The 13936-nt window shown below is 48.9% G+C and overlaps 1 protein-coding gene and 1 pseudogene across 25 annotated transcripts in view; one reads left to right on the plus strand and one right to left on the minus strand.

The window, feature by feature from the left end:
* GATAD2A (GATA zinc finger domain containing 2A) overlaps positions 1-13936 on the plus strand; it is a 118389-nt gene that overhangs the window by 40144 nt on the left and 64309 nt on the right. For 12 of the 25 annotated variants that reach the window (XM_078361889.1, XM_078361898.1, XM_078361891.1 and 9 more), the window contains exon 2: positions 9852-9939. The exons of the other annotated variants lie outside the window; for them this stretch is intronic. Coding sequence is in view for 4 of the 12 variants with exons in the window: in XM_008990587.5 (XP_008988835.1) it covers positions 9884-9939 (56 nt within the window). In the remaining 8 variants the exon portion in view is untranslated. The remainder of the gene's footprint in view (positions 1-9851; positions 9940-13936) is intronic. 25 annotated transcript variants of the gene reach the window in all.
* Positions 12525-12625, minus strand: LOC144580955 (U6 spliceosomal RNA; annotated as a pseudogene).

The following is a 13936-nucleotide window of genomic DNA, read 5'->3' on the forward strand; positions in this document are numbered from 1 at the left end:
AACCTTTCCGAATTCAGAAATTTATGACAGTATGTATTCTGTCCTCCCAGAATTAGCTTGGGTACAAAGGGACAAAGGTACACACACTCAGGGCCTAACTTGTGCTAAGTACTCGGGGGATTAAAAAAATGCACATGGTTGTAGAAGGCTCATTATGACATCATCTTGGGAGCAGAAGGTTGGAATGCGGAGATTCCATGGGTTCCTAATCCCTGGATCGGTGGGGTGATCTTAAGACCCCTGAAATCTTTAGGGAATTTAGGAAGAAACAGCGTACAGGAATATCTGAGGTCTCTGTTCCTGTGCATTGCTTGAGGAAGGTATTTATTTTTATTTTTTTCTTTTCTCTCTCTCTCTCTTCTTCTTCTTCTTCTTCTTCTTCTTTTTTTTTTTTTTTTTTTTTTTTTAGAAATAGAGTTTTGCTCTTGTTGCCCAGGCTGGAGTGCAGTGGCACAGTCTTGTCTCACTGCAGCCTCTGGCTCCCAGGTTCAAGTGATTCTCCTGCCTCAGCCTCCCGAGTAGCTGGGATTACAGGCATGCGCCACCACGCTCAGCTACTTTTTTGTATTTTTAGTAGAGATGGGTTTCTCCATGTTGGTCAGGCTGGTCTCAAACTCCTGACCTCAGGTGATCCATCTGTCTCCCAAAGTGCTGAGATTACAGGTGTGACCCAGCCTCCTCCTCTTTTCCCCCTCCCCTCCCCCACCCCACCTCACCCTACCCTTCTTTACCCTACCCTTTCCTTCTTTTCTCTTTCGCTTTCTGTCTTGCTCTGTCATCAGGCTGGAGTGCTGTGGCGTGATCTCAGCTCACTGCCACCTCCGCCTTCAGGGTTCAAGTGATTCTCCTGCCTCAGCCTCCTGAGTAGCTGGGACTACAGGCGCCGCTCAGCTGATTTTTGTATTTTTACGGGAGACGAGGTTTCACCATGTTGGCCATGATGGTCTCTTATCTCTTGACCTCGTCATCTGCCTGCCTTGGCCTCCCAAAGTGCTGGGATTACAGGCATGAGCCACCACGCAGCCTCAAAGGTATTTCTTGTTTTCCTGCATTTACTTGTCAGTGAATGAATTTCCTTTAATACAGTGTGTTGGTATTTTTTTTAATGGATGTGTTATATAGAAGGCGAGAGACCAGTTCCTAGATCCTCAGCATTAGCAGAGAAGTTGTTTCCTCTTTTGTTTTTGTGACATTTTCTTCTGGTGTCCTTTAGTACTGTAGCACATCAAGCATCTGAAATACTAAACATTTAAATGTTTCAGACACTTCCTAAGTTCTCAGCGTCATCTACATGTAGATATTTGGTTTCTGGGCATTTGAGATTTGGGGTCGATAAGGAGTTTGGAACCGCTGTGTGCACTGCCCAGGCAGCTGCTGGGAGCCTGGGTGGAAACAGCAAGAGGAGCATCCAGGTAGAGGTGGAGGTATTTTGAGGAACAAGGTTGATCATAGTAATAAAGAAGTGGTTGCTTCTGTTTGAGAAGCTGCCTGGTACCAGGACCATCGGTCCTCAGGAAGGTCTGGAGGCCTGAGGGGGGTGGTTTCCAGGCAGGCAGGCAGGCTCCCCAGGAGGGCATTGGGGCCCACTGTTTAACTGCCAAGAGAACCAGACTGGGCAGAATGTGTCAGGAGGAAGCTCTTGAGCATTTGGGATGGTTTGGAGGGAGGCCCGGAATGCCAAGGAGGGAGGAGGGTATGGTGGTGGAGTCTGAGTTTCCTGGAGGGTGGGGCTCTGGATCCGCATGAGGACTGTGACTGGGGGTTTTAGAGTGGGACACAGCCTCTGCCATAAGAAAGGAAGTGGGGAGTGCAGAGTGTGAGCGTCACTGACACTGCGGCAGCTCTCAATTCTCAGTGGTGGCCCGAGGGAGGCCCTTCAGACACAAGGCCACCACAGCTCCCCAGATAGCCTGCTGGGGTGGGGCAGGAGGGGCATTGGCCCAGCTCCAAAGTGCTGTGCTCACTTCAGGGGCTGCGTCCATGGCTGTAGTCTTGCCTATCTCCATGTGGCTGCTTCCTGGCACTGATTCACTATTTTAATTAAAGACAGCGTTTGTATGGTTACGTTTTTGCCTCCAGCCAGTAGTGGAAACCTCTTGGTTGGGTCCTGACAACTCCTGGTGGTCCCCATTTTGCAGTCTTCTCCTCCTTGCCTATTTGGGTGCTGGATGAGGTGATGCGCAAGTGCCCTGTGTCCTTGGAGCATGGAGCCTTTGGGAAGTGGGATGCTCGATGTCAAGTAGCAAGTTTCAGCAAAAAGAGTTCTAGTATAGTAGTCCATGGGGTAGGTGGGAGAGCTTGGCTGAGTAACAGGTGCCTGAACCCAAAGGACAGGTGGGAGCTAGGAGGGGCTCTCCTGGCCGTGGGAAAGATGCATGCAAAGGCCTGGCACGGTGGGTAGGCAGGCATGCTGGGTCTGAGGAATCAGAGGCCAGGTGGTTGGAGCCAGGAGCATGGAGTGCCTGCCTGTGCTCCTGCACAGGCACATGGCACACCTGTGGCTGAAGTGGGCCGGGCCTTGAAGGCCATGGTGAGGTGCTATGACACTGGAAGGACCTGGGGCATTAAGAAGGGCTGTGCTGGTTCATTATGGGGAGTGGAAGACAGCCAGTACATGTCTTAGGCCTCTGGCCTGCCCCTGCTTGTCTCCTCCCTCGGGGAGGCTGTGGTTCCCATAGTTGAGGGAGGAGATGGGCAGAGGCAGACTAGGGGACTACAACAGGTACTAGCTGTCACCCTAATGGGAATCTCAATTTGAGAGCAGAGGTGGGAACCCTGGCCTCCAGTGCCAGCTCTGGTTGCCAAGGATGGGCATGTGTGGCTAGGCTCACCATTGGCTCTTGGTCCTCCTGGGGCTGATTCTCCGCATCTCTAGTCTGCCAAGTCATACTCTTCCCCACAGAGGTTTGTTGGGGCTCTGTGCTTTGGGGAGAGTGGGGACTGCTTATGTCCTCAGGGACTGAGCTGAACACCACCTCAATGTTCCTCTCCCTTGACTTCTTGGCAGCAGCTTGCTGCTGTTTAGGGCTACCTCTGTCTCTACTGAGTAGCTCATCGGGCGCAGTTTCCTCCTGATCCCTCTTCAAGTCTCAGTATTTTTGAAATTTGGGCCTTACTGTCCTTGTTGTAGGTGGGAACAGCCATAGACAGTGTGTTCTCGAGTACTGACATGGCTGTTTCCCAGAAACACCTTATTTACTAGGACAGGAGGCAGGCAATAGTGTGCTGACCCCAAGCTGGCAAACTGGATCCATGGCCCCTGCTAATTCTTTTCCAGCCAGCGCAGGGTAGACCATCCTGACCTTCTGGGCTTCTTCGGGATGATCTGCTGTTGCCTTGCTTCAGTTTCTTCTTTTCTGACTGAGCTGGGGACTTCCCACACTGACAATTTGATGGCGCATTTGCTGGGACCATTAGCAGAGAGGGTCTGAGTGACCCTGTGAAGGGAGCGTTCAGTTTGCGCAGGACCTAGGAGAGGGGTGGGAGAAGGTGCACGGTGTCGTTGGGTTTCACCTTGGGTGTTGTTGGTCATGTCATGTTCCTAGGACTGGACTGGAGCCAGGGTGTAAGTGTTTGGGTGCAGAGCTAGTTGAAAAATTCTAGAGGCGGCACAGGTGTTTTGGTGACTGCAGATGGTGATAGGTCAGTGGGTCTGGGAAGGGATCCAGGGAAGGGAAAACAGGGCTTCCTGGGGCACCTAGTAGAGGCCAGGCTTCCTGATAGGTGCGCGGCCCCAGAGACACTGTTGCTGTACCAGCCACGGGTGCCGCAACCCCAGCATCCCCATGGAACCAGAATTCCCCAGATAGTGGCCAGTGTCTGGCCATGTGTCCTTTCCTCAAATTAAAAGGACCTCACTTGCCTGAGCTTGAGAGGATAAAATGACAAGAAAGGGCTTACGTTGCCCAAAGTACAGTGACTTGATTTCATGTAAATTGCCATCGCTACCTTCTCACCAAGGTTGATCTTCCCTCAGTTTGAGAAGTCCTTGTGTTTGGGTGGGTTGTAGGGTAGGGTGTGTGTGTGTGAAGTGGAGTACCCAGGTGCAAGGTCAAAGCCAAACCATAATGATATATCAAGGGAGTGGAAGAGTCTCTTATGAGCTGGTAATTGTGTACTTAAGGGTTACTTGATACTGCTTTGAATGTATGGGTTGGAAATAAAAACAGTAAAAGCTCTCTGAACCCAGCCAAGCGGGATGGATGGCAAAACAGGCCAAATGATAGATTAGTGAAAAGCGATTACAGTATGTTTTCAAGAAATGCTGCTAGTTGGGATCATGCTGAGTGGTCTTCTGCTTGGTCTCCTCCTCTGTGAATCTTGCATTGATTGTACTTAGGGGGCAGACCGCTGCAGTGGGCTTTTCAGATTGGCTCCTTCTCTTTCAGGGTTAAACTATCCCTGCTCATCCATTCAATAAATATTTATTAAGCACCACGTATGTGTCAGACACTATTCTAGGTGCTTGAACTAAAATCAGGCATCAGGCAGACAGCTATCCCTGCCCTGTGGCATGTACATTATTGCTGGGTGAGAAAGTCCATCTACAACACAGTAGCTATGTGATGTGGAGTGTGGGAGGGGCAGGTGCTATGGAAAGAGGGGCAGGTGCTATTGAAGAAGGGGAGCAGGGTGCGGGGGAATGGTGGGTGGGGTGGGCCTCTGTGAGAAGACATTTGAGCAAAGGATGGGGTGGGTTTGTTTTTTGTTTCTGGTTTTTTTTTGTTTTGTTTTTTTTTTTTTTGAGATTAAGTTTTGCTCTTGTTGCCCAGGCTGGAGTGCAGTGGCATGATCTTGGCTTACCACAACCTCCTCCTCCTGGTTCAAGCGATTCTCCTGCCTCACCCTCCCGAGTCTCTGGGATTACAGGCCTGTGCCACCACACCTGGCTAATTTTGTATTTTTAGTAGAGACGGGGTTTCTCCATGTTGTCCAGGCCAGTCTTGAGTTCCTGACCTCAGGTGATCCACCTGCTTCTATTTCCTAAAGTGCTGGGATTACAGGCTTGAGCCACTGTATTTGATAGTGGTTATTTTTTAAAGGTCATTTTCAATTTGGGATGCAGATTGAATAATTAATTGTTGAAATGACATAACTGGGATTTTGTTTAAAACATAAAAAGGCCTCAAAGTGGGGAGGGTCCAGCTGTGTTGGAGGCGTGCCCAGGAGGCCCGTATGGGTGGAACAGAGTGAGCAGGCTGATATTGGGGTGGGGTTCGTGGGTCTGCAGGCATTGTGTGGGCCTCTGTGGTTTAGGAGAGGACAGGCTTCACTCTGAGTGAACTTTGAGCCCAGGAGTGAAAGCAGAGAGTAAAGTTTGGAGGACAGTGTGGCCAGTGGAGGTGTGAGGAGTGGTTCAGCTTTAGATATATATAATGGCAGAACCGACAGGCTTTCCTGATGGACTGGATGGTGGTGCGGGGGGTAGTCTGTCCAAGGGAACAACTCCCAAGTTTTAATCCCAGCCACTAGCCGGCGCAGAGAGTAGTGGTAGAGTGTGGAAGTCTGAGGTTACTTACTTCAAGACTTCTTGGCCAGGCGCGGTGGCTCACGCCTGTTAATCCCAGCTCTTTGGGAGCTCGAGGCGGGTGGCTCACGAGGTCAAGAGATCGAGACCATCCTGGTCAACGTGGTGAAACCCCATCTCTATTAAAAATACAAACAATTAGCTGGGCATGGTGGCGCGTGCCTATAATCCCAGGTACTCAGGAGGCTGAGGCAGGAGAATTGCCTGAACCCAGGACGCGGAGGTTACGCCATTGCACTCCAGCCTGGGTAACAAGAGCTAAACTCCATCTCAAAAAAAAAACAAAGACTTCTTGCCAGTTGCACTATAGGTAACCTGGATGTACTGTGTTTGTGGTGATTTTACCTTCCTCCATGTGCGTGGGGTTACCTGCCCCTAGGAAGATGTGATCTTGTGCATCCTGTGTTCACGCAGAGTAGGGTCCTTAGATTTTTGTTGAGTATCAGCAATCCACATGTGTGCATCTCTTCTGTCTGTCAATCGGCGTCTTTGTGTCCATATCACACTGTCTTGGCGTAGCTTTATGTTAAGTCTCGAAATCAGTTGGGTAAATCCTCCAAATTTGTGCCTGTTTTTCCATGTTGTTTTCATTATTTTAGGTCCATTGCCCTTCCATGTAGATTTTGGAGTCAGGTTGTCATTTCTTCAAACCATCTGCTGGGAATTTTTGATTGAGATTGCATTGAATCTGTAGATCAGTTTGGGAGAAATTGATACCTTCTGAGCCGTAAACAAGACACATCTCTTCATGTACTTCAGTTTTTTTTTCTTTTTTTTTTTTTTTGAGACAAAACAATGTTTTACAAAAGTGAGGCTCTCATGATTCATTCATGCAACAGCAACTTTAGAAACAACTTTTAAATATGTATCCTTAGAGTGTATAGCATACAACAGAAATTGATGAAAAGTATAACACTAAAATAAAATGGTTCACATTTATTACTGCAACTAGTACCTCCCCCATCACCTTCCCTCCCCCCACCTTTTTTTTGGAGACAGGGTCTTGCTCTGTTGCCCAGGCTGGAATGCAGTGGCACAATCATGGCTCACTGCAGCCTCCTGGGCTCAGGTGATCCTCCCACCTCAACCTCCAAAGTAGCTGGGACCACAGGTGCATGCCACCACTCCCAGCTAATTTTTAAAATTTTTCGTAGAGATGGGGTTTTGACATGTGGCCCATGCTGGTCTCAAACCCCTGAGCTCAAGTGATCTGCCCGCACCTTTGCCTCCCAAAGTGCTGGAATTATAGGCGTGAGCCAGCATGCCCAGGCTTCTTTCATTTTTCTTATTGTTGTTTCGTTGTAGTTTCTTTATCCTTAAGTATTTCACCTTTTTTGTGCTAATGTAGATACTTTTTTTCAGATTCTGCGTTCTGATTGATTGGTGCCCGTGTGTAGAAACATAGCTGATTTTTATATATCGACCTTAATCCTGCAACAGAGCAGCACAGGGAACCTGCTTCTGAGGCTTCCCACCTCTGGGGCAGAGAGGCCTCGGGTTAGCAGATGCAAAAGAATTAGCACTATTGCTGCTGCCCATTGGGTTTCCCAGCCTGAGAGGAACTAAAAAGAGCAGCGGAAAGGGTTCTTCGCAAGGAGCTAGCCCTGTACCTCATTCAGGAGGTGCTCAGAGGTCTTTCCAGAGAGTTCACTGGTATTGGCCCCTGTCCTTATTTTTGCAAGTTCTGTGGGAGTGTTTCTCACCATCCATCAGCTGTGAATTGCTGTGAACCCAGTTTAAAAATAAAGGTTTCATATCAGAGCAAGCTCCTGGTAGTCATGTGGGTGCAAAGAATGACAACAGAGGTGATGTTGACGCTATTCGGCAAGCTACAACTGACAGAACTGCCTGGGAGTCTGGGATTTGGCTGCTTCCTAAGCTTCAGCCTCTGGCCCACAGCCCTGGGCATCTTACATCACAAACCGGAAGTGGAAGTCCAAAGACATTCTGTTTATGACCTTGGAAGAGAAGTTCCTGAACATTGTTGAGCCTTAGTTTTCCTGTCTGTAAAGTAGGCAGCCCCTTCCTCTGGACATAGGCTCCATGGGGATGACCATGACCTTTGGTGTTAGAAGTGAAGCCCTCTCAATATGAGAGGTGACGTCTGCCCATTCCCTCATATTGAGGATCAAGCTAGCAGTGGCTCCACTAGGAATGGTGGCTGGTTTCTTTGGGGTCTGTGACAGACAGCATGATGGTGAGGAGGTTACATGTGGAGAATGAGACCTGGGTGAGCCGTGGGTGCTGCGTATGTGCTGTGTGACCCTGGGCAAGTTCCTGATTATCAGGCACATCAGATCCCTTATCTGTAAAAGGGCATGATCCAGGAACCTGCCTCTATGGTTGCCTTGGGGATTCACAGAGATGCTGTGTGAGCACAGTACCTGGAACATACTCCTAAGTACCTACTGAACGCTAGGCATTACTGTTTCTAGGTTGTTTGTTTTTCTGAGACGTGGTCTTAACCAGGCTGGAGTGCAGTGGTGGGATCTTGGTTCACTGCAGCCTCAGCCTCCCGGGCTCAGGTGATGAATCTCCCACCTCAGCCTCCCAAGTAGCTGGGACCACAGGCACACGCCACCACAACCAGCTAATTTTTGTATTTTTTGTAGAGACAGAGTTTTGCCATGTTGCCTGGGCTACTCTCAAACTCCTAGGCTCAAGCAGTTCTCCTGCCTTAGACTTCCAAAGTGTTGGGACTACAGGCGTGAGCCACTGTGCCTGACCTTTTTCTGTTTTTAATGTCATTACTATTATAATAAAACCCTTGGGGCGAGCGCAGTGGCTCACGCCTGTAATCCGAACACTTTAGGAGGCCAAGGTGGGTGCATTGCCTGAGGTCAGGAGTTTGAGACCAGCCTGGCCACTGTGACAAAACCCTGTCTCTACTAAAAATACAAAAATTAGCCGAGTGTGGTGGCGGGCGCCTATAATCCCAGCCACTTAGGAGGCTGAGGCAGGAGAATCACTTGAACCCGGGGGGCGGGGAGGTTGCAGTGAGCTGAGATCATGCCACTTCACTCCAGCCTGGGCGTAAGAGTGATACTCTGTCTTGGAAATAAAACACAACAAAAAAACCTGGCCAGATGCAGTGGCTCACACCTGTAATCCCAGCGCTTTGGGAGGCCACGGCAGGCAGATCACTTAGGACGTGGAGTTTGAGACCAGCCTGACCAACACGGAGAAACTGTCTCTACTAAAAATGCAAAATTAGCTGGACGTGGTGGCGCATGCTTGTAATCCCAGCTACTCGGGAGGCTGAGGCAGAAGAATTGCTTGAACCCAGGAGGTAGAGGTTGTGGTGAGCGGAGATCGTGCCGTTGCACTCCAGCCTGGGCCACAAGAGTGAAACTACCATCTCAAAAAAAAAAAAAAAAGACTGGGCCCAGTGGCTCACACCTGTAATCCCAGCACTTTGGGAGGCCAACACCGGTGGATCACAAGGTCAGGAGATCCGACATCATCCTTGCCAACATGATGAAAACCCATCTCTACTAAAATATAAAAAATTAGCCGGACATGGTGGCCCATGCCCATAGTCCCAGCTACTTGGGAGACTGAGGCAGGAGAATTACTTGAACCCGAGAGTTGAAGGTTGCAGTGAGCTGAGATCCTACCATTGCAATCCACCCTGGGCAATGCGTGAAACTCTGTTTCAGAAAAAACAAAATGAAACGAAAAACCTTGAACTGCTTATCTGCATTTTGTAGATGAAAGTAAATGTGTTTCATCGTGTGGCTGCTTTTTTTTTTTTTTTTTTTTTGAGACAGAGTTTCGCTCCTGTTACCCAGGCTGGAGTGCAATGGAATGGCGTGATCTCGGCTCACTGCAACCTCCGCCTCCTAGGTTCAGGCAATTCTCCTGCCTCAGCCTCCCGAGTAGCTGGGATTACAGGCACACGCCACCATGCCCAGCTAATTTTTTTTTTTGTATATTTTTAGTAGAGACGGGGTTTCACCATGTTGACCAGGATGTTCTCCATCTCTTGACCTTGTGATCCACCCGCCTCGGCCTCCCAAAGTGCTGGGATTACAGGCTTGAGCCACTGCGCCCGGCTGTGGCTGCTTTTTAAGTCACCAGCTGTGTTGGTGACGACAGTGTCTGCGACGTTGGCGTTGTTTGGTTGGTGCTGTATTGTGTCATACCTCTGAGAGCAGTAGAAAGTTTTTCCTCTGACTGTCACTGTTTGCGGAAAGTAGCTGAGGCAGAACTCTGGAAATCATTTTGCCATGTAATTCCAGGGGTTAGGGACATTTTAGAAATGCCAGTATGTTCCAGAAAACTTCCTTGGAAACAGTGTTTCTTTCTCTGTCCTTCGCTTTAGGTTGGTCAGCACATTGTCTCAAGTAGCCTTTGATGTCGCTGTGGCCATGGCCAACTGGTAGGATCAGCACCCCATACCCCGAAGCCAGGTGAGTGCCTAGGGTCTAGTGTCTGTGGCGTGAAGGCTGCACGCATCCAGCAGGCCTCGGTCAGCTTCTTGAACACTTTTAAACTGAGTGCTGCTTCACCTACCTCCTCAGAAGATGGAGGGAAGAAGGCCCCCTGGAATCACACACTGCCTGGCCCTTTCCCTCAAGTCTCAGGGAAAAAGAAACCATTCTAATTGGTCATTCATTTGAAAACCCTAGGTGTAGATAGGATGAGCCTGTCCTCTCTGAGGGTCCGGGGCAGAGGATGATTCTGGCCAGTGGCCTTTGCCCTCTGGCCATTCCCATGATTTCCCAACACTGATAGATGCTGTTAGATTTTTTTTCCTTAATCACCGCAAAGCATGGGGCCCTGCACTGGTTCTTGGAGCTGGTTGCCCTTACCTTGTCCTGTACCTCATGGCAAAGCTGAGCTGCCCCTGCTGTGTGGAGCTCTTCTGCGAAGACTGTCAAGAGCTGTCTGAACCTACCAGGGCATTGCTGGATACCTCGGATTTTCTCTGTTACACACATCAAGCATGGGCAGCAACGTTTTGGCCCTGGGCTACCTACTGGGAGAATGCAGAACTGGGAGATGTTTTAGAACTTGGAGGCAGCTCCTGGGTCAGCTGTTCTCTTTTATAGATTGGGACACACATAGGCCAGAGTTAGCAGGTGACTTGCCTAGAGGTTCATGCCCCATCTAACAGAATCTTGCAAGCCACACAGTGTGAGATGTGGGCGCTCTGCTGACCATGGTACGTAACAAGTGTTGGGGTCAGTTTTGTGAGGTTTCAGCTTTTATCTTCATATGGCAAGAAAATATGGGCATAGTCACGTGATTCTGTTGTTCAGGAAAACATTTCCAGAATGTTCTCTTAACAAAACTTGCCTGGTGCTTCCATTTTTATTTTTGAGACAGGGTCTCACTCTGTCACCCAGGCCGGAGTATAGTGGTGGGACCTTGGCTCACCATAATCTTGAACTCCTGGACTCAAGTGATCCTCCCCCACTCAGGCTCCTGAGTAGCTGGGAATACAGACATGTGCAACCACTCCCAGATAATTTTTGTATTTTTTTGTAGAGACGGAGTTTCCCGGGTTGCCCAAGGTGATCTCGAACTCCTGGCCTCAAGTGATCCTTGCGCTTTGGCCTCCCAAGTATTGGGCATACAGGCATGAGTCACCATGCCCCACCAAAATAATGTTTTTGCGGTATATTTGCTTACCATACAATTCACTCATTTAAAGTGTGCAATTCAGTTGTTTTTAATATATATATTCGAGTGTTCTACAACTGCCACCTCTGTTTAATTCCAGAACATTTTCATTACCCCAAAAAAAAACTGCATACTCATTAGCAGTCACTCCTTATTTCCCCCTCCCCTTTCTCCTGATGACCCCTCATCTACTTTCTGTCTCTGTTGATTACCTGTTGTGGCATTTATTGTAAGTGGCCTTTTGCATCTGTCTTCTATTATTCAGTATGTTTTCGAATTTCATGTACATTGTAAGCATGAATCAGTGCTTCCCTTTTCGTGGCTGAATGATATTCCATTATTTGGCGGGACCACATTTTGTTATTCATTCATTGATGGACATTTGGGTTGTTTCTGCTTTTTTAGTTACTGTTAATAGTGCTGCTTTTAACATCTGTGTACAAGCTTTTTTTTGAATACCTGTGTTGAATTCTTCCTAGTATATACCTGAGGTGTAATTACTGGATCATATGGTAACTCTGCCTACACTATCTTATGTTCCCCCACACTTGCACAGGGCTCCCAAAGCTCTTTGGAGATAAGGTCGGACTCAAAGTCTGCCAGTTTTCTAACAAGAGATGAGACTTGTCAGAGCCCTTTTGGGAACGTCAGGCATTAACAGAGACAGGAGGACTAGGGACTCAGTGTCACAAAGCCACACAGCTTTCATCGTGTTTGTTCACCCCGTTTTTGTTTTTTGTTGTTTTTGGGACAGAGTCTTGCTTTGTCACCCAGGCTGGAATGCAGTGGCACCATCTTGGCTCACTGCAACCTCTGCCTCCTGGGTTCAAGCAATTCTCCTGTCTCAGCCTTCAAGTAATTGGGACTATAGGCGTGTGCCACCACGCCCGGCTAATTTTTTGTGTTTTTAGTAGAGATGGGGATTTCACCATGTTAGCCAGGATGGTCTCAAATTCCTGATGTCGTGATCCACCCGCCTCAGCCTCCCAAAGTGCTGGGATTACCAGCATGAACCACCGCGTCCGGCCGCTCACCTCATTTTTGAAGACAGGGTCTTGCTCTGTTACCCAGGCTGGACTGCAGCAGTGTGTTCTTGGCTCACTGCAGCCTCAACATCCTGGGCTCAAGTGATCCTCCCACATCATCCTCCTAAGTAGCTGGGACTACCAGCTGTCGGCCACCGTGCCCAGCTTGAGCTCACCTCCTTTTTATTGAGGGGAGAGCACTCACAGCCAGCCCAGGAAAGTGAGTGACTGCCTCTTGTCCTGTAACCCAGGGCACTGTCTGAGGGCAGCAGGGCTGGCTTTGGTTTCTCCCAGGCTCCAGGCTCCAGGCTGGGTACCGCCCCCTCCACCTGATTCTTTCTTTTCTTTTAATGGAACGCTTCACAAATTTGGATGTCATCCTTGTGTAGAGGACATCCTAATCTCTGTATCACTCCAATTTTTTTTTTTTTTTTGGGTAGTATATGTGCTGCCAAGGTGAGTACATGCCTGGCCCTTTCTTAACTCAGAAGCACATGGTCTGAGCAGTAGGTACTTGTTCAGTGAATAAATGAATGGAGAAAACCTTTCTCTTCTTTGTCACCAGCCAGGAGGGAAGACCTCGTCATAGCATTCAAGCAGTCAGTTTGGGAGTTCAGAAGGGAATTTCCAGGGGCCATCCCAGGTTTCCCTTTGGCCCATGCATGAAGGGACTTGATGGAAAAGGACAGTCTAAATAGTCGTGGCATTTGATGCTTAGTGGTCACACAGGCAGAAGCCACTCTTGAGTAATTATTTCTTCAGGACTTAGAAAATGTGTCAGCTTGTATGTACTCTTTGTTGTGGGTGAGTAAGACAGCCCAGCAGTCAGTCAATCAGAGTTGACTGATTTTAGTTTTCTCCACAGAATGCAGGCTTCACCCACTCTTGGGTATGTCTCACTCAGCACTAGCTCACACTTGCTTTCAGTTGAAACTATGGACTGTGATCTGCTGGGGTGCCCCCATTCCTGCCACCCAGGACCAAATGGGCACAGTGGAGGGAGCAGGGCTGGAGGAAGGCTGGCCCGAGATGTGCCCAGCAGCTCTCTCCAGTGCCTGAGGCACAAGGTCTACACACAACACCCACTTGTGTGCACATTTGTTCCTGTGGGCCCAGGGGTCGGTCTTGCCTCCTCATGGACTTGGTGTCTGCCCTTGAATTTGGCCTGTAAGGTCCTTTTTGTTTAGCAGCCACACACTGCCTAGGGCTGGGTGTTAAGGATTGAAAATGGGTATGACTATAGAAAACCAGATCGCATCACAGGACAGGTAATGCACATGGGCCAAGGTGCGAATGATGCTCAGTCTTTCTGATACAAGAATCCTGCATGTTGGAGTGCCACCAAGACATTTCTGACTTTTCGGTTGGCAAACACCTGCAGTAGACACTGTTCTAGTGGTGGGAATCAGATAGTGCGGTGGTAGTTGCTTTTGGGATTCACAGCTCTTCTCGGGTATTTGCAACGTCTAGCAAAAGAATGGGTGGCCAGGTGTAGTGGCTCATGCCTGTAATCCTAGCACTTTGGGAGGCTGAGGTGGGTGGCTCATTTGTGGTCAGGAGTTCGAGACCAGCCTGGGCAACATGGTGAAACCCCATCTCTACTAAAAACACAAGATTAGCTGTATGTGGTGGTGCACACTTATAATCCCAGTTACTTGGGAGGCTGAGGCAGGAGAATTGCTTGAACCTGGGAGGCAGAGGTTGTAGTGAGCCAAGATCACTTCTCTGCACTCCGGCATGGGTGACAAAGTTCAGA

The sequence above is a fragment of the Callithrix jacchus genome, chromosome 22 (assembly GCF_049354715.1).
Source record: "Callithrix jacchus isolate 240 chromosome 22, calJac240_pri, whole genome shotgun sequence".
NCBI lineage: Eukaryota > Metazoa > Chordata > Mammalia > Primates > Cebidae > Callithrix > Callithrix jacchus.